This window comes from Rissa tridactyla, chromosome 4 (genome assembly GCF_028500815.1).
Source record: "Rissa tridactyla isolate bRisTri1 chromosome 4, bRisTri1.patW.cur.20221130, whole genome shotgun sequence".
Lineage (NCBI taxonomy): Eukaryota > Metazoa > Chordata > Aves > Charadriiformes > Laridae > Rissa > Rissa tridactyla.
The window spans coordinates 44071941-44097696 of record NC_071469.1 but is presented as its reverse complement, the minus strand read 5'-3'; the positions used below and the strand labels follow the sequence as shown (position 1 = coordinate 44097696).

The 25756-nt window shown below is 41.8% G+C and overlaps 2 protein-coding genes across 12 annotated transcripts in view; both read left to right on the top strand.

Moving 5' to 3' along the window:
• Positions 1-19536, top strand: part of GANC (glucosidase alpha, neutral C) — a 28366-nt gene extending 8830 nt beyond the window's left edge. For 3 of the 10 annotated variants that reach the window (XM_054199806.1, XM_054199810.1, XM_054199807.1), the window contains 17 exons: positions 651-747; positions 1332-1512; positions 2398-2551; positions 3734-3969; positions 5121-5247; positions 6168-6247; positions 7165-7308; positions 7712-7808; positions 8190-8291; positions 8771-9014; positions 10712-10776; positions 11652-11728; positions 12972-13046; positions 13477-13590; positions 14131-14243; positions 15291-15394; positions 16304-19533. In XM_054199806.1, coding sequence (XP_054055781.1) covers positions 651-747; positions 1332-1512; positions 2398-2551; positions 3734-3969; positions 5121-5247; positions 6168-6247; positions 7165-7308; positions 7712-7808; positions 8190-8291; positions 8771-9014; positions 10712-10776; positions 11652-11728; positions 12972-13046; positions 13477-13590; positions 14131-14243; positions 15291-15394; positions 16304-16413 — 2120 coding nt within the window. In that variant the 3' untranslated portion in view covers positions 16414-19533. Of the gene's footprint in view, positions 1-650; positions 748-1331; positions 1513-2397; positions 2552-3733; positions 3970-5120; positions 5248-6167; positions 6248-7164; positions 7309-7711; positions 7809-8189; positions 8292-8770; positions 9015-10711; positions 10785-11651; positions 11729-12971; positions 13047-13476; positions 13591-14130; positions 14244-15290; positions 15395-16303 lie in introns of those variants that run through there. The other 7 variants (XR_008466147.1, XM_054199811.1, XM_054199812.1 and 4 more) reach the window with 7 other exon arrangements.
• A 2725-nt stretch (positions 19537-22261) lies between these two features.
• CAPN3 (calpain 3) overlaps positions 22262-25756 on the top strand; it is a 31977-nt gene continuing 28482 nt past the window's right edge. Inside the window, exon 1 of one of the 2 annotated variants that reach the window (XM_054199816.1) lies at positions 22262-22902. In XM_054199816.1, the coding sequence (XP_054055791.1) occupies positions 22609-22902 (294 nt within the window). In that variant the 5' untranslated portion in view covers positions 22262-22608. The remainder of the gene's footprint in view (positions 22903-25756) is intronic. The other variant, XM_054199815.1, reaches the window with a different exon arrangement.

Below are 25756 nucleotides of genomic sequence, written 5' to 3'. Positions count from 1 at the left end.
GTTGCCCTTGTTGTTCATGCGGTAGCTGATGTATTAGGCCAGCATCATGTCTTTTCTGTTTCTTTGTGTTGGAGGAATAAAGTCCATATGGTCAGGTTCTGATCCTGAAGCCACTGCTTGTCAGCCTACAGGATCTCTGGTCACCTGCCAAAAGTTGCTCTGGATTCAGTAATGTGACAAGATGATATCACTGCCAGAGGCTCTTGTGCATGCTACTCCCGTGGCTGAGGCTGAAGAGAAGAGCAGTAGAAAACAGGCAACTCTGATTCTAAAGTCCACTCTGCTGTACCACTGTGCTGCAGAGCTTGGCTTGTAGGTACTGGGGTAGAAACAGGAGATAGTTTTAAGCAGTTTCACTACAGAATAAAGAAGTGACACACTATTACATGTAATTTTTTTCTACTGAAGTGATTAATTTTATCTTCTTAAGCAGATCAAAATCAGAATAAATACAAGAAAGTCTGTTTAAAACATTACCGTTATAGTACATAAATAATAATGAAAGTGAAGTTGAAATCAAGTATGAAGAAGCTAATTATTAAAACCAGCTTTTCAGTATTTTTTTTTTTCAGTTAGGTTGCTCTGCTCTGTTGCTTTCAGCTAAGCCTGAGAATGGAATGTGGTCTTCTCTTTGATTGTTGTTCCCACAGGTCCTAGTTCTGTAGGCATGGACTTCTCTTTACATGGATTTGAACATGTTTATGGAATACCACAACACACAGAAGCACTTCTTCTCAAAAACACCAGGTAAAGGTGGCAGATTGCTACTGAAAGCAGTATTGGTTTTGTAGAGGAGAGATATAACATTGTCTTATAATTTAATGCACACAACAGCTTGAGATATGTATATTATATAGGGTATGTTTCAGTTTAATGATACAGCAAGCTGAATCATAGCCCCTGTCCACGTGGAGTAAGTTGTTCTGCTTTTCCTTTCCGCTCTGCAATTTCATGAATGATTCTTTCTGTTCTCTTTCAATTTTCCATGCAGTTTTTTTCAGAATTACAGGATTGGTCACGTTTAAGTAGAACTCTTAAAAGAGAAACTCAATGGGAGGATGGGAGAGTTCAGAATTCATATATTAGGACTTAGAGCAAATGAGCAGTAGTCTCACTGGCAGCAAAAATGTTGTTTGATTCAGACAGCTACAACCAAAGCAAAGAAGCAGTAATCTAGGATGTCTACATTTCAGCTCTGGATGCTAAGCAAAAGACCATAATACAGAGCCTTCACCGTGTGTTCACTGAGTTTAGTGGAATAGCAATAGATCTAAAACTGGCCTAGTGCAGGATGCTTACATATAACAAACACATCTGTTTGTTTGTCCTAGTGATGGTGATGCCTACCGGCTTTATAATCTGGATATCTTCGGCCACAAGATACATGACAAAATAGGCATTTATGGCTCAGTGCCCCTTCTTTTAGCACACAAGCCTAACAGAACTTCAGGAATCTTCTGGCTGAACTCTTCAGAAACACTGGTGGATATTAGTACAAAGGCAGTAGCTGAGGTGAGAGTTGCTCACTTTCCTCAGAATTTAATAATGAAAGAAAACACTCCAAGACAGGGCCAACAGGAACATGAAAACATTATTGGAGATTATCTTTTGCTCCCTAGTAAAGAATTGTCAGTCTCTTTCTCCTGTCCTCCCTACCGCTAAATTTGTTGTATTGAACGACTGAAAAAAATAAGGCGATGACTCCTTTCAAGAGTCAAGTTACAGAATTTGTATCTTAACAGTTCCACAGGAGAAGAACGAGAGGAAATGTGTAATGTTGGAGCAGAAAAAGTCTACACAGGTGGATGTAGCAGGCAGAAAAAAGGGTGGACAAAAATCTTGACAATCGCTTGGATTTGAGGAATTTTCTGAGTTTTTAAATCCTTGGAATTGCCACTCATTTCTGCTTAGCAGGGTTATTCTTCTGTGGAATGTAATTGATCTTCAGAAAACATAAAATGTTCAGGAAATGAACTAACTCAATTCTTGAAACACAAACATATGAGTTCTGTTTAAAATTAACACAGCGAAAAAAAATCTTTCTTTATCCCAGCACTCCATTACACGGTTAAAATTATTAATTTTCTTTATTATTCATGATATAACTATAGCTGTTACTCAAAGATCCCACAGAAAATGCATAGTCTTTAATTACAGAAAAGCTTTAACTACTTTGCCCCTCATTACCCATTTTTCCTCATTAACTATTACTTTGTATTTTGTATAAGCAGTATGCAAGGTAAAAGATTTGTGAAGGATATATAAGAAAAGTTCAGTGTGTATTCCTAATACCTGCCAGGTATGTGTTAGTGAATTTTGTGGGTTTCCGACTTTTCTGCTTCATTGAACAAAAGTTCAATAGAGAGACATTCAGTTTTACCTGGGTTTCCTTCAAAGCACCAGCCATCCAGATCTGCTGCAGAGACCGCTAAGCAGAGAGCAGTGCCTCTAACTGATGTGCGCTGGATGTCAGAAAGTGGGATCATTGATGTTTTCCTGCTGATGGGACCCACTGCTTTTGATATCTTCAAGCAGTTTGCACAACTGACAGGTACTAAGTCACATAATTGGAGTCGGTATGGCACATGCACCTGGGAGATTCTCTGAGGAGCATGATGTACCCAGGAGTGGGTTAATATTTACCTAGCCTATTCTGTGCAGGAGGCCAGTTGTTCCTGAACTGTGGTTTGTAGAGCAAAGGCTGGTGCTTTGTGAAGACAGGCCTCCATCCTTTTTTCTAGTGACCGTCATGGTTACTGCTCTCTGAAAGTGCTTCCTTAGATGAAGAGACGAGACACGGGGCTAGAACTGCCAGTCACCATCAAGACAGGCCGCCTTATAACGAGAAAAGCCTGAAGTTATGCAGTAATGTATCCTGGAGAGTAGAGAAAGAAGATAGGTAACTGTCCAGTGTGTCCATTAGGGAAGGGAGCAGAGATGACATGCAGATATGGAAAAGGAAAGAAGCAAGAGTCTCAGGAAGAGAATAAAAAAACAGAGGCAAGAGGACTTAACATTTTATGAAAGCAAAATTCTTTTTGTACTAAAGAGAACTAAAAGCACAGAAACATCCCTGGTAGTTCTTTAGTGTGTTAGCAATGATTATTTGCTGCACAGATGTTATGGGGAGAATTTGGTTCGGCTGAATGGGAATAGGAAAGTAGCCAGATCGCAAGAGGATCTCACCAAGCAGAAATGCGCACTCGGGAAGGTTTCTGAGCTCCCTTTTGCCATATGCGTACCTGTTTTCTAATTTTAAAAATTCCTAACATTGCAATTCCATGGTTCTTCTTGTACTGCAGCACCTGTAGGCCTGTTCACACTACTCAGGTTCAAACAGTTGCAGGAATTGCATTCTACTGATTCAAATCTATTTATAACTGTTTGCATTAATGACATTTAAGCTCATCTGGAATATTTTTACATGAGAAAAAATTAAAAAATAAAATTATATTGGTTACTGGAATAACATTTCAGCATCATGGTACATTCCTTTTCACTCTTGTATTATGATTACAGTCCTCTGCTCTCTCTGGCTGTTTAGCCCATTGTAGTGTTTGATATTTCCAGAGTTCAGTCACTTGGGTGTGAAGAACATGCTTTAGACACAACTTAGGGCAGCAGTCCCTAGCTCCAGACAGTTACATATTAATCATGTTAACTTTTCTGGAGTCTCTAGATAAAATCCTGAAGGGCATTAACAGCGTTATCTTCATCCATATACTCTTCCTAGGCACTCAAGCCCTGCCTCCACTTTTTTCTCTGGGCTACCATCAGTGCCGGTGGAATTATGAGGATGAGCAAGATGTGAAGGCGGTAGATGCTGGCTTTGATGAACATGGCATTCCTTATGATGTGATATGGCTGGACATAGAGCACACAGATGGCAAGAGGTATTTTACTTGGGACAAAAAGAAATTTGAGAACCCCAGAAAGATGCAAGAACATCTCAGGAAGAAAAAACGCAAGGTAAATAATAAAGCAGGAAGAAAGAAAACATTTCTTTGTAGTGTGAAGCTACCCAATCTAGCTTTAAACAAGGTACTTCAGATACTGGAAACAGTTGAACTACAACAGAGTAAATTAGACTGTGTTGCGGTCTGCTTCCAGTGTGCAAGCTATTAATTAAGCTCCTCGTGCCATTTTATTATTTCATAGTTTGTTCTGTATCCTGACCATCAGGCTAAGTTTCACATGTGAAGCTCCATCTTACAGAAGCAGCCCAGTGCTGTCTTTGATGGTCATGGTAGAAAATCTTTATACTTAACAGGAGCTTTCACCATTGGTAGTTGTTGTCCTTGCTTCAGTTTTTCTTTGTATTGATAATCCTTTTTATTTTCGGCTTACACTAACTGGGATTGCTTACCAAAAACTAAAAGTTTTTTCCTTCTGGTGAAGTCCTGGTATGATGTGCAGTCTGTTAGCTTAGTTAGCCTTTATTTCTGCTTTTACAGCTAAAATATTTTCCCTGGAACTATAGAGGTATTAAAATGTACACAGTTAATATCTAAAAGTTGTAGAATTGCTTAATGCTTTATCTTTGCCAAAAGTCAATGAACAGGGGACTGTTGCAACAGCATTCAAGTTTTATAATTTCTTTGTTGGAGCTATAGTACTTTCCCAGCTTTACAGCAAGGCAGTTAATGGCAGCAGAAAGTAACTGCACAGCACAATACCTGGATGTTTAAAAACAATTTTAAAACTTCTGTTGCTGTCATATGTTGTACAAACTAAGATATATTTAAATGTCTTAAGGCAAATTATTTTAAGCAGGGACATGAACATGGAAGTCAGTTATTTTCCCATTCACAGAATACAGTAGTGAATTAAACATGGTGTTTTTAGGGGTTGTGGTACTTGCTTTTATCTGAAACAATGTTTTTTGGCCCTCATTTCAGATGGGTAAGCATGAATTCATGCCCTCCTTGTACATTCAGCTGTTGTACGTAAGTCTAGCACAGCATATACAAGCACTGGTAACTGCTTTCTAAGATTAGTGACACAGCTACCTTCTTTACCTGAAGTGAAATTACTATCTGCCTTTTATCATAAGTGAATTCTTGCTGGTTTATTCAGTGCAGCTGATGCTAATGATGTGTTTTATTTTCTTATCCTGGCAGCTTGTCGTCATTGTAGATCCCCACATTAAGGTTGATCCCACATATACCCTGTATTCACAGGCAAAAGACAAGGGATATTTTGTGAAAGACAGAAATGGGCAAAATTTTGAGGGCGTCTGTTGGCCAGGTAAGAAACCACTCTGTCTCTACATTTCAAGCTGTTTATTTTAAAAATTTTGCAAAATAGTTTAATTGGGACCCATGGAAGTGGAATTAAATTCTTAAATTCCTTGCATTTTTTTGTAAATATTCACAATTTCAAATACTTTGTGGTTTCTTTGATATAGTCATGTTCTAATTGCCTCAGCTGTACAACTTCCTCTGTTACGTCTGTTGGCTTTGCAGGTAGTCCCAGTGTCTAGAGCTAAAAAAGTTGGATTTGTTGATCAGAATAGCCATCCCTCCTCCCAACTTGTCTCGAGTTGCACAAATGCAGCCTGGTCTGTTGCAGTGAGCACAGCTGATGTAGGCTGGATGAAACTAAGTGAACTCTGATACTGAAGACTTTGATTCAATCATAATATAGTGATTTGACATGTTATTTTTCATGAGGAGATCTCATTGCAGGGGGGAAAAGGAGGTTGTCCCCCTTCTTTGCAGACAGAAAGCCCACAGTCTTGGCAAAGGAATGAATATGAGAAAAATCAAGGGCGTATTACAACTTCTAGTAGCATGGCAGGATGTAGTTGTTCAACTTCTAAGTGACTTTTTCCTGTTTGAGCTCAAAATACGAGGGACGCCATCTCTCCCTGGCTTCCTCTTCACATCTGAACATATTTCAAACTGCTAACAGTCATCCTTAAATGGTGCTGAGTTTTAGACCTCCAGAATGTATGTCTATTGGTCTGCAGAATATGGCAAGGGGTGCACTGAGTTCCAGGACAGCCTGGAATTTGCGCTTGAGCTTTTGTCTCAGAAACAATAGCGACCACATTATTGCTGCCCATTGTGGAAAGCGTCCTAGCTTTAGGCCACCGTATTTAGGTGCAAAGACAATGCACGCATGCTTTTAAAATCAGGTAAATAATTGATCTCTCACATCCACAGGTTCCTCTTGTTACCTGGATTTCACCAATCCTGAAGTGCGAAAATGGTATGCAGATCAATTTGCCTTCAAAACATACAAGGTGTGTATTTATTTGCTCTGATCTACATATCCCAGAAAGCCTGAAAATAGGGAAAATAGAAAAGATAAACTACTGGCTAAGCAAGTTGGTGGCTTTTGTAGCTGTATTATCATAACGTAGAGGAAAATATCTTGATGAGCTGAAGTACCACTGAGGAATTTTCTCCATGGACTTGTTGGAAAGTTGGAACTTTCCAACTTCTAAGAAAGTTGGAACCCATATGCCACCAGTGAACCTGTTCACTTAGGTGCAGCAGTAGAATGGATAAATTGCAGGCATTTTAGCAACCCATAATCTAACACAGCTACTGCAATTCCAGCTTCTACTACCATGATGGCACATAAGGTGCGATGTGGGAGTGCTCTCTCATAGCTCATGGTCACTTCACCCTGACTTTGTTTCCAGCAGTCCTGCCTAGTGCTGAAAGCATCTGGGTGAACACTGCTGGGCACCTCCAGTTCCCCCCTCCCTGTCCTGAAGTTCTACTTCCAGTAGGGTTGTTGAAACCACTACCATAGTGGACATGTGTAGTAGGCATTTCCCGTGCTGCTTTTCCTTTCCTTTTTTTCTCTTCTGGACTTCTCTAATTTTTTCCTCATGGCTGTTTAATACCTCTCTTTTCCCTGCCCCTTTTCCCTCAGCAGAAGTCAGCAATAGCAAGTACCTACTGAGTTTTGTAAGAATTGCAAAAATCAAGTGGGCTTGTAGGCTGCCATCCTGACCAGAAGGGCACCAAGAGAGATGAGATGAATGACTGGCAGATTTCAAGTGACCACCACAGGAGTATAATTACCGTGTTTTGCTTTGCTGCTGCCGTTTCTACTCATACCCCAGACTGGTCTGACACCCACTAGAAATAAACACGCTAAGTCACAGCAATGGCTCTGTTATGTCCTAATTGCAACCCTGTGTCACAGGGATCCACTGATATCCTCTTTGTATGGAATGACATGAATGAGCCTTCAGTCTTCAAAGGGGCAGAACTAACAATGCAGAAAGATGCTGTGCACTACAACAACTGGGAGCATCGGGAAGTACACAACCTCTATGGATACTACCAGGTAGAGTATCTGGAGACACAAACCAGCAGTTGTTCTCATGGAGTATGTCTAAAGTGGTAACTTACACAGTAGTAGGTATTCTGTAACCTCTATCAAGGATTGAAACTCTGCTGTGCTGGATATTGCTATGTTTGAAATAAACTCTGTGATTGGTCACAAGAAAATGTGACAACATCCGTGCCTCTGCCATAACAATGTAACTTACATTGGCGGTGACTAGATGATGATAATAAGTTTTTGTTGTTCAAGTATATTCTAGTAAGAAAGTGTTGCTTTAATAATAAGTATTATTTGTGGGTGCATATTTCTTAATTTTCCTGCCTTGAAAGGGCTAAAAAGGCAGTGTAGCAAATATCCTAATTACAGAGTTTATCTTCCTGACTTTTATATTCATGCTTTTCAGCAAATGGCAACTGCAGAAGGACTCATCAGACGTTCTTCAGGAAAAGAGAGACCATTTGTCCTCACACGATCTTTCTTTGCTGGATCACAGAAGTACGGTAAGTAAGGACTAGCTGGATGCCTTCCATGCTGCTTTGTTCTATTAAGTTTGCTGTGTAGTAGTTAAGTCTAGAGAGAGGACAGAAACTGTCTTAGAAATACTGACATGGTGAGTTCGTAAGAGTGCAAGTGATTAAAAAAAATCAGGAGAGGCTGTCAAAGTGTGTACAAGTTAAAGGCAGAAAAACAACCCGTGTCCTGTGACAAACCACTACCTGCTTTTATTGCATATTTCAGGATCCTCTGTGTATAAATAAAAAAAAAGTTGCAATGAACAGCAGTTCACCAATAGTTCATGACCATTCTTGTCTTCTTTCCTTAACTGCAAGCATAAGCTGAACCCAACTTTCCTGTGTAATGCTGAAACTGGGTATTTCCAGGGGCAGTGTGGACTGGAGACAACACGGCAGAATGGGGTTACTTGAAAATATCCATTCCAATGCTTCTCACGATCAGCATGGCAGGGATTTCATTCTGTGGAGGTAAGGTGTTTAGCTGGAGTTGCTCACTATGCATAAATCGCTGGTGCCACCAAGCTTGTATCCCAGGATAGACTTCAAAACAGGTGGTGGAAAGCTCCACAGTCCAGTGCATTTCAAGGCAGTTTCACAGAGTTGTCTGGTTTCACATGCCGGTAACTTCTCCACTAACTCCTATGTAGTGTTTGCATCCCATCTGGAGCAGCTGTCCTCGGGTGGTGTTCTGTAGCATCACTGTGACTGTCCTTTGTCACTGCGGAAGGCACTCACTTAGAAAGCTCTCTTGAGATTTTTGTTAAAGGATAACTTGTTACACCAGTTTTCCACTCTTATTTGGACGAACAGCTGCCCAACAGCAGAACTGCAAGCACACTGTGAAATGCATGGATTTATACACTCAGAATGTTTGTTAGAGGAGTACTTCACATTTTTCAGAATAAATTCCAAAAATGTGTATTTTTATTTGTCTGCGCAATATCTAGCTGATGTGGGAGGGTTTATTGGAGATCCAGAACCAGAATTACTTGTTCGCTGGTATCAGGCTGGAGCCTACCAGCCCTTCTTCAGAGGTCATTCTAACATGGAGAGCAAACGGCGAGAACCGTGGCTCTTTGGGGAGAAGAACACCCAGATCATCAGGGAAGCCATTAGAGAGCGCTACGTCCTGCTGCCATACTTATACACACTGTTCTATCGCGCACATACAGCGGCTGAACCGGTTATGAGGTAAGAGCATAAGTCAGCAGGTTTAGTGACTATGTTCAACTTGGAGGAGGGAAGTTAAATTGCCATCTCTTACTTTTTTAATTGCTTATTTAAATATTAAAAAAGAAAATACACACAAAAACTACTAAATTCTATTTTCATGCAGTCTGCAATCCTTGGTAAGGTTCTCAGAGGAAAATTATATGTTTTGGCTTTTTTTCCAAATGACGCCTGGAACACACTGATTCAGTAAACACTGCACAGCCCTGAAACATGTTTTAAAAATACAGTAGACTGCAAAATTCTCCTCATAATAAATAGCATTATGTAGTACCCCAGCCCACACTTAGTGCTTAATGGCCTTGGAACTTGCTGACCTAAAAACTTTTTGCCCCTCATGAAAATAACTCTTACTGCTGAATTGTGACGGTTATAAAAGCTTATTTCATATTGGTAACTTGATCCTTTATCTCTGCAGTATTTCTTACAATTTTTCTTTTAGTAGAGAATCTCATAATCTAGAAGAGAAATGAAATTAGAAAATAAACTTTTGCTCTGCTGCTCCCTAACCTCTAAGAAAGTGTCTCAGGGGAATTGAACGCAACAATCCTTTCAGCAAGAGATGAATGTCATTAATCTCCCTGGTGTTACTGCGTCTTTGAAGTTGCCCTAGAACTCTCCCTTTGCACCACATTTACCTTTACTTGTTGTTACGCAAGTACAATGCATCTCTTAAGTTTTAAAAACATAAAGGTCTTTTTGAAGAGGGTTGAGGGGTTTGAACTTTGAAGATGATTTGCATTACAGACAGTGTGAACATCTGTCTGCACATGTGTAAGCATAGATGCCCCTGTTGTATGCACTGACATAGGCAGTGGGTTTCTGTCTTTCTTGAAATGAAGCTTATGTTGACAGGTGCACTGCCCGCAATATTAAATAAAACTTTGATTATGTTAAATTTGCCGCAGTAGCTACAGAATTAGAGAGGAAGCATGGTATTTTTTACACTGAGATAAGCAGAGTGGAAAATGTGTCTCATTAGCAAGCACATAAACAGCAGGGCTGCAGTGAACAAGCAGGTGCCTACAAGCGAGCAGGTGAGCCAGGCTTTTTGTGTAAGGAAACCCAGACCCTGTCTCTGAATGAGCTATTGTTGTCATAATATCTTTGAATATACAACTTTAAACATACAACTCCTGTTCTGTAACCAGATGGTTATCGCACTGCCCTTTTTTGAGAAAGACTGAAATTGAACTTCTGGTGCAGGTTTTTCAGTCATGACCGGGAGGAGACATGCTGTAAAAGCAATGGTCAACTGCTGAGAACAGGAAGGACTGTGCTGCAGGGACCAGCTCATCAGGTGTCACCATTGCTGGTAGACGGTGACAGAAAGGCTCATCCATCTCTCCTTTGCTAGAAGGAAGGGATATGTAGTGGAAGTTTGTAAGGAAGAAGGCAAGAGAGAAGAAAGTGAGGCTGCAGGAGGCCAAACCATAGGTATATATGGGGTGTCTTAACCCATGTTAACTGGGAACTCTCATCAGTGACTCAAAAAGAGTACTTTAAGACACAGAAGAGGACCTTGCCCTATCTTCAGTGCTTGATAGCTGTACATTGTAAAGAGAGGGAGGAAATGGAGCCTGAAAATGCCAGAAGGTCTTGAACAGACTGGTGTGAGAGGGGAAACTAACTGAATTTCACTTTCTTTCTTTCTACAGGCCTCTCTGGATAGAGTTCCCAGGAAAAATAGAAACTTTTGGTGTGGAAAATGAGTACATGCTCGGTAAGCAGGTATCTTCTCATTCTCTGGAATTTGAGTTAAATATTTTTTGGGTGATAGACTATGTCAGAAATGACAGTAGCAAACAACTACCATCCAAAACTGATTGTTTTTTGCTCTGATATGGCTCACTGCTAAAGTCAGTTTTCTCAGAAATTAAGTTTAAGAGATTAATGTGTTTGTGTAAAGCACATTCAGCCAATATGGGATGAGAGAATGCGAGGGGAATGGTGCATTCCATTATTCTTTTTTACCTCTGGGCTCAAGAGTGCCTACTGATGGCTTTCAAATGAAGGGACATTCACTTCTCATGCAAAAGTCTGACCAAGGTAGGCAGGACACAGCTTCAAAGCTAAGTGTGGTGAAGCAGAGCATTTCAGAGGACTGTGGAAGTTCAGCTTCATCACCAGCAAAGCAAGGAGAGAAGTAGTTTATCAAACTGTACAGTCTATATATATTTATGCATTTTTTTTTAGGAGTAAAGAACAACCATCCCAAATGCAATAAGCTTAAGGAGATTTTTTTTTGCAAGGACATTGCTGTCTTCCACTCTTGGCTAGAAAAGTGTATTTTTTTGTTCAACCGTAGAGCAAACGGGAAGCAAACTCTTAGACTATGAGGGGCCCAGAAGTGCCTCCAAGCTGGTGGGTATACAGTGCAGCCCAGCTGCATCCCAGTAGCCTAACAGAACAAGACCCAGGCAGCCATCAGCTCCCTACACATGCCTTTTTTTCCAGTAAAAAGTGAACTTAAGTACATGGCATGCCCCAGCAAGCCCCTAAAATGGCTATGGGAGGCTGACAACCCCAGAGCACACAGCTTCCAGTCCAATGAGATGCAGCCTTGAGGACCACAGCCATGTTTATGTTTTTCTTCAGGAAATGCTTTGTTGGTGCACCCAGTCACGGAGAAAGACGCCAAGGCAGTGAGCATTCTCCTACCAGGGTCAGAGGAGGTGAGGATGCGTATGAAGCTGCTCAGCTGTTCAGCCCACAGAAGTATTTTATACAGCAACATTCCAGCTCCCCATCTCTTAACTGCTGAGTGCTGCCACTGTGCCAAGTGCTGACCGGCCATTCTGTGCTACTCTGAACCTTGCTGCCATCTTTATATCTCGTTTGCTTGGCTTACAGTAAATTTACTTTCTTGCTTTTCCAAGAGCTGCTGCACAAATCTCAGGTCTCCTATAATTTAAAACTCCCCTCAAGGCCTGCTGCTTCTCATGGAACACCAAAAACCACCTTCACTAAATTGTCCATTCCCTTTTTTCATGCATTTCTCTTTAGGTTAAACTTCTCTTTTATGTAGAAGAAAACGGATCTTTGAAGAAAGGTCATAAGGAAATCAGAGGGAAGCTGTGGGGAGGGAAAATTATAACGAAATACAAGCCTCAGTAGGCTGTGTTGTGTGTAGCAAAGACTTTGACATGTACAGAGATCAGTTCCTCTCTGAAGTAAAGTTACTTATCCACAGGATGGCACTGTGATCCACTCCTACAGAGAGTTTGGCTGCAGCAGCCGAGAGGTGGAGGAAGGAAAGGAATTTGGGGAAAATAGTTCCTAAGGGAAAGCCTGAGACTCTAGAGAGGAATGAGAGGAAGGACAGCAGCGAAGGGGAATGTGTGAGACCATGCAGAGCCTTGTGACCCTAATGCATCTGAGGACACTGAGAATTCTTCTCAATATAAGGAGAAAAAACAGACTAGGCTCTTCAAACAAGTTAAGAAAAATACTTTTATCAAGATCTCTATGGGAATTGACTGCCTGGCACACTGAAAGCAGTTAAACCTGTTGGCAAGTGTGGTGCATGGGAAGTTTCAGGTGTAGCTCTCTTTTGTGACCTGTTATTAGCAACTTTGTTGTTAATTTTCACTGCAATTTAAATCCGCTTATTCTGTAACTCAGCATTTCTAGATAAAAAAAGAGTGGTATTTCATTGTTTTGCATTTCCAGATGCTTTAAGACATACAAGATGTTATGCAAGCTGTAGAACAGACCAGCTTATTTTTGTGCTTCAGGAATGAGAATTTATTCTTTCCATCCAGAAGGTCATCTGATTTAAAAAGTAAATGCTTTTTCTTGCACATCAAATAAGTTTTTAGGAACAGTGACAGTAAGGTTAAGCGGGAGAACAACCGCATCTGCAGAGGGAACAGATCATGCCATATGTCAGGCTAATTCTTTTTTCATTTTTCCTAGATTTGGTATGATTTCAGAAAATTTAAACGAATGGAAGATCTAGGCACTCTGAAGATCCCAGTAACACTGGAGAATGTATGGTTTTGTTTTAAAATACTACTTCCATTGAGCAGAAAAAAACCAAATAGGCTTTTGTTTTGTCAACATTCAAAATCAGAAAAGTGACATTGCAATTTCCTTGTAGAAATGTAACGTAAAATAGCTTTTGTAGAGAAGAAAATCCCATGTCCTTTGTTGTTAGATGGAGCACTAATATGTCCTGGTGGTAAAGAAAAGTGAGATGATGTAAGGGTGACTTCTCCAAGCAAAGGTATTTTGCTTGTACACGTACAGGAAGATTACTACTGTTCCCATTGTTAGCTGAATAGTTTCTTTATGTACTTGTGATAAAAGCTGATTTTGGGCTTTAGTGAGAGCAAGCTTCAGTTATCCCTGTTCCAAGTTAAAATTATATGATCAGAGTATATGAACTTTTCTATACTGGCTTTTTTTTTTTTTCTTCCAGATTCCTGTATTCCAGCGGGGAGGCACTGTGATACCTCTGAAGACCACAGCTGGAAAATCCACTGAATGGATGATAGATATTTCTTACGAACTCCGCGTGGCCCTGAACACTGAGGTACTCTGAGATGATGTACCCTTTACAAAGTTGCCTTTTATTACATCTGACCTTGTTATGGTCCTTGCTGCCTGTTCGATCAGCACAACGGTATCTGCATCTGTATGCCAAATGGCTCTCCCGCACTTCTCCTGTTTGGGGGGGCTGCCACCTCCCCTCCCACTGTTCCCTTAAAATGAGACTGAGTATAGCAGTGGCAGAACATTTTTCTGACCGTCCTCATCCCTCCTCCAGTTCCTTGGAGGAGGGAGCAGAGAACGGTCAGGCCACAAACTTGCTCTTGGACACAGAGAGAGAACTTCCCACAACTGTCTTTTCTAATAAATGAGGTGACACCTGGCACCCACATCAGTTTACAAAATGAGGATGTCAGAGCACTCACAGACCTGGACTCTCTGAGCCTTCCAGGGATACAAGTCACTAAATAAAAATAAACACACACCCTTCACTATGAAGGGTAACATATAGTGAGGCATTTTTAGTTTCTTTGTCCAGCGCTAGAGGCTGCTGTTAATTTGCTCCACCTGGTGTGTTTCACAGGCCTGTGCAATGGGTGAGCTCTACCTAGATGATGGGCATTCATTTCAATATCTCCACAAGAAGCAGTTCCTCAATCGGAAATTCACTTTCCATAAGAACATTCTGTCTTCCAGGTAACAGCAATTATGGAAAAAAGCCACCAACACACTGTCATTGGAAATGCCTTTTCTAGTTCATGAGGCCTTCTTACAGGTGTAGAAGTATTAGCCTCATCTATTGCTTAGTGAAGTCCCAGAGCGTGCAGAATCCGTTATAAAACTGCAGAGGTAAACAATGTTTTGTATAAGTCTAAGGGCAGAAACACATGCAATACCGAGGGTTCTCATTGTTTCAGTCTAGTCAAATCTGCAGATTCTACGTATTTACTCAAATACAAAGAAAGTCATCAGCAGGAGTAAAGCCTATCAGAGAGACAAAAAGAAGATAAACTGGGAGATTTGCAAATAGGCAATACCTGGAGTGCTTGTATTTTCTAAGATCTTCACTGAGAGGGTGGTCAGTCACTGGAACAGGCTGCCCAGGGAAGTGGTCACAACACCAAGCCTGTCAGAGTTCAAGGAGCATCTGGACAATGCTCTTAGTCATATGATTTAGTTTAGGTAGTCCTGCGAGGAGCAGGGATTTGGACTCAACGATCCTTATGGGTCCCTTTCAACTTGAGATATTTTGTGTGGGAACCACAAACAGACACCATCACATGTAGTCTCCAAAAGTCATCAACAAATATACCATGTACATTAGCATGGTAAAAAATACAGGAAAAGCATGTGAAAGGAAGCATGAGTGGACACAAGCTGCAAAGGTTGAGTGAAACAACCTAAACGCCAAAAATATCCATAGCTGCTTGTAGGGAAAGAGATCCTAAATATGTCACTATGACACTTTCACTATTGAGGTACGTTGCCCGTGGGGCTGTGCAGTACATAAATGGTGATTTTTACAGGCATTTGTTTATTTCTTCAGGGTTCAAAAATATGCAGTAAAAAATTAGCTGATAATGGGAGAAAGTTTTACTTGTTTCAGGAGAAAGGTAAACAGAGGAAAGGAAGCCAGTACAGGGAACTTTCAGGGTGAGACTGAAGTATTACTTTCTCTATATGGTGCTGAACTTTTACTGATGGACAGAAACTAACGTATATGAAATTATTTTCTTTTTTCAGGTGCACAGATGAAAGCGGACAATACCACACCACATGTGTGGTTGAACGGGTGATAGTTCTGGGATTTGGACAGCAACCCACTTTTGTGACAGCCTGTTCCAAGGGTAATGAACTGACTTCCATTTTACTCCAATTATTTGAAATACCATTGCACCGCTGCCATTCACTAGAGGTGGCAAACTGACAACTCTATAAAGGAAGTGTTATAACATAGGGAGCATCTTTGTTTAGTTTTATTTGCTACTTTTTGGATATCAAGGACAGAATTTAGTGAAAGGAGACAGCAGCTACTCACCACTAATATTACAGGCAATATTAAAGAACACTTGCTTTTTTGTAAGGCAAATAGATACATCAATAACAGTGGTTCAGACTTAACAAGTTCAGATAACTTTGTCCTGCACAGAATATGACCAGAGATAGCATTTCAAATGAAGAACCATTTGCTTGGATCTGTAAGCCTGCCTGGTTTAGAACAGCAAACTTGCAGACAAAAACAGAATTACCTTTATGTTCTCTTGCTCATTCAAAAGCATCTGGAGTTCCTGACTATGTGAGGATCTCTAGAAGTTGTGAGGAATCCCATATAGATTGGCAGCGGCATCTAGAGAAAGGGCTTATGATTTCTGGCTGCTTTCCAAGCATGCCGCCTTCACTTGGGGAATCGCATGGACATGGCTTTCTGTCTCCACCTGTTGAGCTTGAGGACTTTTAGGGTGCTTGGAAGAAAACCTATGCTGAAACAAGGGTTATTTTTTTCAGAAAAATCCCTGAATAGTTCCATAGTTTGATGTACCATAGTGTGAAAGGTCAGAAAAAAAGAAATAGTTTTTCCAATTCTGCTACATTCTTATGCGTATACTGGGCAGATTTGACTACTGGTTTTTTTGTTAATCAATCCTTTCCACCAGCGGCAGGGACAGTTTGAATTAAAAACTGGAGGGAGTCATGTGTAACTGCATTTCAGAAGGGTTCTTCTTAAATCTTATACTGAACTCTCTTGTCCTGTTCAGATGGGAAAGAAAAAGAAGTGGTTTTCGCATACAATATGAAGACCTCTGCACTGACGCTGGAAAATTTAGCCCTGAGTGTAGATGCTGACTGGGAGATTTGCATCAACTGAAAGAAGACACTTCTTCGAAGAATTCTTGAGAAGTTGAGGGAAAATAAGTTGGGAGGACTTAAAAGGCTCACTTGGATCCAATCAAATCAAGGAACATGTTTCCCACCTACACCCCAAAGTAATGTTTCCTGCAATTTTTCTTTTAAAGCAGTAATTTAAACTTGGATAGCTCTTCTAGATGGCAAAAGTAATAGCACTAGGATCTTTGGGGAAAAAAGCTAAATACTATCTCCTTCAGGCTAGCTTCAGTTGGGCATTAAAATTGAGTTCTACCTTCACTTGCACTGGAAAAATCACAAATTGATAGGGTGAGATTTTGGCTTGTGATCATGAGGTTTAATTCAAGTATTTGGAAATCCCACTATTCAGAGACTGGAGTTCTTGAGAAGAGCAGATCTGTGCCAGCTCGACAAGCAGCATCAGTAGATGTGCCAGATGCAGAGGTTATCCTCAGAGTTCTGCCTGCAAGCTGCCTTGTGAAAACAAACCCAGAAGGAGCCACCCAGTGTAATTACAGACACTTGCCCTTTCCGCTCCTTATGACAATGCGAAATCAGGCAGTCTGTACAGGAAAGTGAACAACAGGCTAGCCAAACAGTTCAGTCACAGAAGGTAAGATTTGAGTAGGTTGTGCCAGTCAGTTGTGCAATAGTAAAAGACAGTAACATGGGAGTGCAGAATTCTCTCCAGTAGCCGGCTTTGAAACTGGTGTTTGAATTTTGAAAAGGCACAGGTCTACCTAAGTGCAATACTGGCTTAGGGTAGCAGCTAGACTCGCACAGAAACATTTTGCATGTTATTGCTCCCCTCTGCAAGTAATACTTAGAAAAAAGTCATTTGTTAGGAAAGAATTGGCAATTTTGGATGATTAAATGTCATTAGTTAAAGCCAGCCCAGTGAAGCAGCTCAGATTACGGAGAGCTCTGCTTCTCCACATCTGCCAACTCTTGCCAAGATTTGGCTTCCTTTACACATATTTTAGTAATTTCTTGGACAGTTTTTAGTATCTGGCTGAGATTTGCGCCTGGTATTTATGAAGCAAATTTTTAGTTTTAATGGGATTAATTCTGCATTTCACCATCCCACTTCGTGCTTATTCCCCTATTCTCTTACAACTCACCCTAATGTTCCCTTTCCTCCTTTTCCCCGCCATCTCTGCAAACAGAACTGGTGTGTCCTGATGCTTTCTTCCCTTTCAAAACCAGGAGTCATCCTGAGTCCCACATCCCCTACATTCTGCCTATTGCCAGAGCCCTTTCCGTATCAGACATCTCTTTTTGCAGGCTGCCATTGCTCCATGGCTCAAGTTGTTTGCCCTTTCTATTTGCTACACTTGTCAACTGTATTTTTTTTAAAACCATTTGTGCTTTGAGTCAAGTCTGAACATGCCATCAGTTGGCTTTTGTGAATATAAAAGGGCAAAATTTACGTAATGTCTTTTAGCAAGATAAGGAAGTATTTTCTAAAAAACTCTTAGGAAATGGAGAATGATGCTCACCATTTTTGCCAACTAAAGGCAATGTAACCGTCCATTTGTGTGTTGTTCCCTACTCTTCTTACCAAGTCTTTTCTGTGCTTGGTCAGTCATTCCCACCTGCTGCTGTCTGTCCTCTGCAGAGCAGATTTCTGGGAACAGCAAGCGTGAGAGCAAACTGTGACTACTCCGTCCGCTCTTGAATACCAAGCGCAGTTTGTTCCCCAGCAGACCCTTAGGTTCCTTCTTTTTCCTTGTGTGGAGCTGTTCGTCAGCCCCTTCTAGCAGAGAGTGTGAGCCTCCACTTCAGGAACTGGCAGCCTAAATTCTGTTGTCCTTAATGCAGACGAGTAAATCCAGGTAGAACAGTAGCAAGTAGATCTTTACATCTGTGAGAAGAGAGACAGACCCTATTTTTGAGACAGACCCTATTTTTCTAGCAATTTCTAAGCTTTTATTGACAATTGCTTCTTATGTTTAAGCATAGCAGTGCTTCTGACGGGATATAATTATTGTCTGGAGCATTTTAATGGAATGTTTTAACTGGTATTTCGGAAGTTAGAAAGTAAGTGAAATAAAGTAACAATGAAGCCTTATTCCTTCTAACCTTCTTTCTACTGTTTAGAATCACTACTAAGTATTCTTCCAAGGGTATCTGGTAAAAATGAATGACTACTTCTTGTACTCTGTCCCTCAGTATGATATCTGCACTATAGCATATACTCATGGGTCAAATTTTCAGTGGTATGAAGTGCTTAACTTCTACGGATTTCAATAGGAATTAGTTGCTGAAAATCTTAGCAGTTGTGTCTTTTAAATTTATTTCCTCAGATTTAAAGAATATCATTTACATTGATATTTTTAGCAACTCGCATACTTTTCCACATATTTATGCCATAGATGAAGAAATAAATTTATAGTGTATCTTTACAAAAAAAAAGTAATTGTATTCAATTAGTGAAAACAACTGGAGATAAAACTTTAAAAAAATTAAATAGAAAGATTATCATTCACATAGTTCACTTTTGCTCTGTCTGAACAGGTCAGGTATTGGGATACTTCTGCTTGCAAAAAAATTCCATTGCACAAGGTGGTTTAATGGACAAGGGGTCTATTTTTCTGTTTATAGCAGACAGCATATCCATTCTTCTCTATGGTAACTTGTGTTTTTTTAAAGATGCCGTTTGTCTTTTATTAGCAACTGCTGTTTCTCACAAAAACCATCTGTCCAGTAAAAAATAAGAAAAGGAGAAGCTGTTCTTTGAACAGGTATAACCACATAATACTCCTGAACATCTGTAAAAAGCAGCATTGGGTTAGAAGTGAGAAGTGCATGTCCACCTGCCATTCCCTCTGCAGGCACTACTGAACTGTTAGCTGTCGCAGTGGCAGCAGGTCATACCCTGACACTTGCTGACCATCCCAAGAAAAAAAAAGAAATAATAAAAACACTGCTAATCACGGAATTTTTCAGAGTTGGAAGGGACCTCTAGAGATCATCTAAGTCCAACTCCCCTGCTAAAGCAGGATTGCCTAGGGCACATTACTCAGGACTGCATTCAGGTGGGTCTTGAAAGTCTCCAGAGAAGGGGACTCCACAACCTCCCTGGGCAGCCTGTTCCAGTGCTCTGGCACCCTCACCATAAAGAAGTTTTTCCGTGTATTTGAACGGAACTTCCTATGTTCCAGCTTGTGCCCATTACCCCTCGTCCTGTTACTGGGAACCACTGAAAAGAATCTGGCTTCATCCTCCTTAAACCCACCCTTTAGGTACTTGTAAACATTAATAAGGTCTCCCCTCAGCCTTCTCCAGGCTAAAGAGTCCCAGCTCTCTCAGCCTTTCCTCAGAAGGGAGATGCTCCAATCCCTCAATCATCTTTGTTGCCCTATGCTGGACTCCCTCCAGTAGTTCCCTGTCTCTCTTGAACTGGGGAGCCCAAAACTGGATGCAGTATTCCAGTTGTGGCCTCACCAGTGCAGAGTAGAGGGGGAGAATGACCTCCCTTGACCTGCTGGCCACACTCTTCCCTATGCAGACCAGAATTCCATTGGCCTTCTTGGCGACAAGGGCACATTGCTTGCTCATGGATAATTTACTGTCTACCAAGACCCCCAGATCCTTTTCTTCAGAGCTGCTTCCCAGCAGGTCCACCCCTAACCTATACTGGTGCCTGACATTCTTCCTCCCCAGGTGCAGGACCCTACACTTGTCCTTGTTGAACCTCATTAGGTTCTTCTCTGCCCAGCTCTCCAGCCTGTCTAGGTCACGCTGGATGGCAGCACAGCCCTCTGAGGTGTCAGCCACCCCACCCAGTTTGGTATCATCAGCGAACTTGCTGAGCATACACTCTGTCCCCTCATCCAGGTCGTTGATGAATACGTTAAACAATACTGGTCCAAGTATGGACCCCTGGGGGTCACCACTGGTTACAGGCCTCCAACTCGACCCTGCTCCATTAATCACAACCCTCTGAGTCCTGTCACACAGCCAGCTCTCAATCCACCTCACTGTCCCCTTGTCTAGTCCACACTTCCTCAGTTTCTTAAGGAGGATGTTATGAGAGACAGTGTCAAAAGCCTTGCTAAAGTCAAGGGAGATGACATCCGCTGCTCTGCCCTCATCTAGCCAACCAGTTATAACATCATAGAAGGCTACGAGATTGGTCAAGCATGATTTACCCTTGGTAAATCCATGTTGACCACTTCCAATAACTTCCTGCTCTTGAACGTGCTTGGATATGATATCCAGAATGAGTCGCTCCATTACCTTCCCAGGGACGGAGGTGAGACTAACCGGTCTGTAGTTCCCTGGGTCCTCCTTCCTGCCCTTTTTGAAGACTGGAGTGATATTGGCCTTCCTCCGGTCCTCAGGCACCTCTCCTGTTCTCTATGACCCTCCCCAGCAGCCCACAAGGAACTTGTCAAATGCCACACCTGTGCTACTGATATTCTTCCCGAAACAGAGCTCTGTGTATGAGACGTAATAGATGAATTTTTGTACTGGGCAAAAAGGGAGAACATGAAAGAAAGAACATACGCACAGGCTCCAAAATGAGCATTTTTCCTGAAGCTGTGCAATGAGAAGCCCTTGCATCACTTGCATTGCTCTTGAAACATCCTGGAAAGAGAGAGATGTGTCTCTGCCAAGCTGTCCTGCAGAGTAATGTCAAATATGAGCCCTGCAATCCTTGCGTCTAAATGTAATGAGGAAGTCATCAATTCTGCATCTGAACTATCCACCGTGAAGAAATTGCGTTCCCATCTCCATGAACACTTGAATCTGCCCTTTCTGGTTGCCCTGTTGGTGCAAGAAGGCTTGCATTCATGATAAAAAGAAAAGGATTTAGGCCACCGTTAGAAGACTGAGGATTAATACTTCTAGAGGGTCGTCAAGCTTGCCAACTATATTACCTTCTTTAAAAGTTCCCCTAGTGAAGGCTTTTTTAATGATGTTTAGAGATTGTCCATTGTACTGTTGATTTGAAATGTGTAAACCAAGCAAATGGATGAGGAAAAAAAAAAAGAAGAATCAGTGCTTTGGAAAACACCATAGTACTAGGGCAGAAGGTCAGCAATCTGTACATGAGCCAGAGTCCAGAGACAAGTGTCATTAAGCAAAAATAACGCTGATGTCATTGTGTGATTTAAGACTTCCCAATAAAAGAAAAATCAAGGTGTTAGGGGGCTTTTCTTGACACCTTTTAAAGAACTGGGTTATAGAGAAGAGCAACATGTGTTTAGATTTTCTTTCATAGAGACTGTGAATTTGTCCCTTATCCCACTGTTGTGTGATAAAATAAATGTGCAAAGTCAGACGTCTCCTCTAAAATTGGTATATGCTAGCACATGCAGAATGGCCCAGTTTCCACAGTGGGCCCCCTATATGAAAAGGTGCCTTTTACATGGGAGGTAGCTACCACCAAGTGAATCTCAGTGCTGGTGAGCTGCTTTCTAGAGGAGCCAAACCCAGCTGGCAGGTATTGACCTGACCTCAGTAGCATAAAATAATTACTTTTTTCACTACTAGGAGCATGCCTTCAGATAAGCCTCCCTACTAGTAAAAATCTCTATATATCTTTTCTGCAGCAAAGAGTAGAAACAACAAGTTGAGTACAACCGTTCCTTCTGGAGTGTCAGGACGAGTTTAGTGGCTGGCAGTAATTCGTAAATGTGTTCCCAGATCAGCAGGAGTTTAGCTTCCAGTTTAGCTGTTCTCTCTACTTAAGGAAAAGATGGGCTGCTTGCACAAGGAGTCAGCCTGCACATGGAGCCTGTCCCAGGAACATGCCTGGCCTTGGCATGAGCTGCGCAGAAGATTGACACCATCTTACTAACCGTCTCACTTTCCCTCTCTCTCACCCTTTGCCTGTAGTTATTTTTAGATTTCATGGGTAAAAGCTTGTCCCTTCTGGGCTCTTACGCGCACAGGACAGGCGCACACACACATGCTGTAGATACAACAACTCAGGCACAGGAGTTAGCCAACAGATTATCCTGTTCTACATTGAGGAATAAATTCCAATTTGTTATGACAAAATACCACCCTCTGAGAGGATGCACAACGCCCTTAACCACATGGAATTCTATTGCTTGCCGATTTGACTAGGAGACTTTCAACGGATAGAAAAAGCGGTTTACCCAGCAACTTCCTCTTCTCTCAAATTTCCTTCCAGTTTGCAAGACCTTGCTTTCTTTCAACGTCTGCTTTAAGCCTGATTCCCATGCCGACCGCCATAAATGCAGCAGTGGCTCAGCAGACAGGTGCTGGGTCGGTTCCCAGCGCTACTATTAGCACTACAACTGAAGGTGCGGGTGGGGGCACGGGGGGGATTTATTCTGCCATTATAAGTCGCAACCAGCCCATTATCAGAGTGAAGGAGAAGACCTATGAAGAGCTTCACAAGAAGTGCCTGGAGAAAAACATTCTCTATGAAGATCCTGATTTCCCACCGAATGAATCCTCCCTCTTCTACAGCCAGAAAATCCCTATCAAGTTCGAATGGAAAAGACCACGTGTAAGTAACATGTTTGCTGAGTGTTTTTTACTGTCTGTAAATTGAAGTATTCACCCCGAGCTTACATTTTTGCAGAAAGTGTGTGTTGTGGGAGGCAGGGGGAATAAGCTGGAAACGTATTTCCCTAGAGCTCTCCTGGAAGATAACTAGCTAGGGCTGTGGAAGCTCAGAGAGTGTGTATATAATGACTAAAATACAATAAACAAAAATTAAACAAAATAAGAGATGGAATTAAATATGTAGAAAAAGAAATATGGAATTTAATTTTCTTCTTTCATGATTTGCTAGGGATTTTCTTGTCTGAAACTACCAAAAAAGAATTCTCCTCATTCTGCTACAAGTTGTTGGGTTTGCTGAGGCTTAATTTTTAAGCACTCCCTTATTTCGCTTACAACTTTACTTCAGCATTCCGCTGGTTTCCTAATCTGTGAAAATAAAAGGACAGGTTAGGGCCTGAAACATGGTTTTATTCAGTTGATTGTTCCCAACGTTGCTTAGCCAACTTACAAATGTAGTTTAGCGTATTATCCATTTACCATGAACGTAAGCGTTATAATCACTATGAGGACCCACTTCTGCCTACTATTCCCATTTATTTTTCCTGTCTTGTGGGCATTCCCCAGCCTGCCTTCCTCTTCTTTCCCACCCTGAGTCTCTCTCACAGGCAGAGGACTAATTCCTCAGTTCCCAATTGATTCCCCATCCTACCACATGAGGAGTTCTCCTCTTTCCCTGTCATTCCTGCTGGGCAGCTGCTCCCCTCCAGTGCCCCTGGGACACTGCCTCAGCCCCTGCTGTCCCCTGTCCGGCAGCGAGGACGTGCTTCTGAGGAGCTTCCCCAGCTCCCGTTCTCTGGCAATTTTTTGCCGCCTCTTCTAGATTTGCCATACTCCCCCAACACTCAAATCTGTGCTTCAATGGCAAAGTCAGTGGTGGTAGAAAAAGCTAACCACAGGAATGTATCTAAAGAGCAAAAGCCCGGGAGCTCTTGTGGGCGGCCGTTACAGACGCAGGGAAAGGCCGTGTGCCACTGTCGCAACAGTGTGAGCAACAGGGGGGGAGCAACATGACTCCCCCGTCTGCTGTGCCCTGTGCGTATGTGCTCTGTCACTCCTTCACCATCACCACGGCTGCATCAGCTCCTGGACACGCGTGTGAATGAGCTAAATGCAGCCACAAGTCAATCATCTTAAAGGGATGGATTTCCCTTATTTCTACAGAGAGGAAAGTGACACAGCAGTACGGTGGATGAGTGCCAGCACCCTGGGGCAGTCAGACCACTAGTGTGAATATCATTAAAAATAAAGCACAATGTAACCTCACGCTTGTCTAATATATCTGAGCAGGCACAGACCAAGCCTTTGGTTTTGGGAAGGTTCTTCCCGAAGAAGGGAAGACTTCAGGATCTCTATCCCAAACATAGTTCTCTAAGCCACTCATTAACAAATAGGTTTTGGAGTTCTATACTTATTATTCAGCAACAACATGCTAAGGACTGTAGAAAGACTCAAAACCTAAACATCAGAACCAAAGCTATCTGTGTTCTTTTGACACAAGTGTTGACATCTGATGTGTCTGTGCTGCCAGATGCAGGTAGAGCAGAGGCAGGAGATCCAGAGAGCTGCAGTCTGTGCCTGCCGACTACTGGTGTGCTTTGGGATCGTGGATCCAGTCGGTCCTGACCCCCATAGAGATGGCTGTCCTGCTGGGGACGCACCGGACCTATGCCTTCTGTTGCAAATGTGTGTGTTTGTTTTAAAACAAACCCTGTAATTCAGGTCATTGCTGCACCCAGTAGGTCCCCAAAGAGGAGAGACACATTTATCACTTTCTCCTTTTATAATGCATCCCCCACCTTGCCATCATACCACAACTGCAAAGTGAGACCTCTTGAGCGCTGATGCAAATACCTGTATTTATCGGTGCTGATCTCAGATTGACTCAGGACTTTGCTTCACAGAATCATAGAATGGTTTACGTTGGAAGGGACCATAAAGATTATCTAGTTCCATGGGCAGGGACACCTTCCACTAGACCACGTTGCTCAGAGCCCCATCCAGCCTGGCCTTGAACACTTCCAGGGAAGGGGCATCCACAGCTTCTCTGGGCAACCTGTCCCAGTGCCTCACCACCCTCATAGTGAAAAATTTCTTCCTGATATCCAGTCTAAATCTACCCTCTTCCAGTTTGAAGCCATTACCCCTTGTCCTATCACTACATGCTCTTGTAAAAAGTCCCTCTCCAGCTTTCTTGTGGCCCCCTTCAGATACTGGAAGGCTGCCATAAGGTCTTCCCAGAGCCTTCTCTTCTGCAGGCTGAACCCCAACTCTCAGCCTGTCCTCACAGGAGAGGTGCTTCACTGGACTTTGAAACTGTAGGTTATATAGCACTGGCAGGAAGACTTGCCCTATAATAGCATGTACACGAATAGCCACAATAGACACGTTAATAGCACGTCATAAAGTCAAATTTATATGAAGGAGTGATACTGGGCTAAAGGGTATTTTGCTAAGAGATTAAAGCAATCATTGAAGCACTAAATGTAAAGATTTGACTGCACAGGCCAAGTTTTCTAACAGTCTGTAAAGATACAGACAACTTCTGTTCTTATTAAATTGCAATGGCATTTTTTTGGCAAAGAAAGCAACTAGCTTCTAAAAAATTGTCTTATAAAGTGGTAATTTTTAATCTCTTTGAAATTCAGGTCAAACTGAATTGAATCAGATTTGATAATGCATTCTAACAGAAAACTAAATACCAGACAGTTCAGAAGTCCTGAGAGAGTATCCTAACGCTGGCTTCACTCTAGGTCCTTTCCCTGATTTCTATAGGATATTGTATATTCCGCATACGC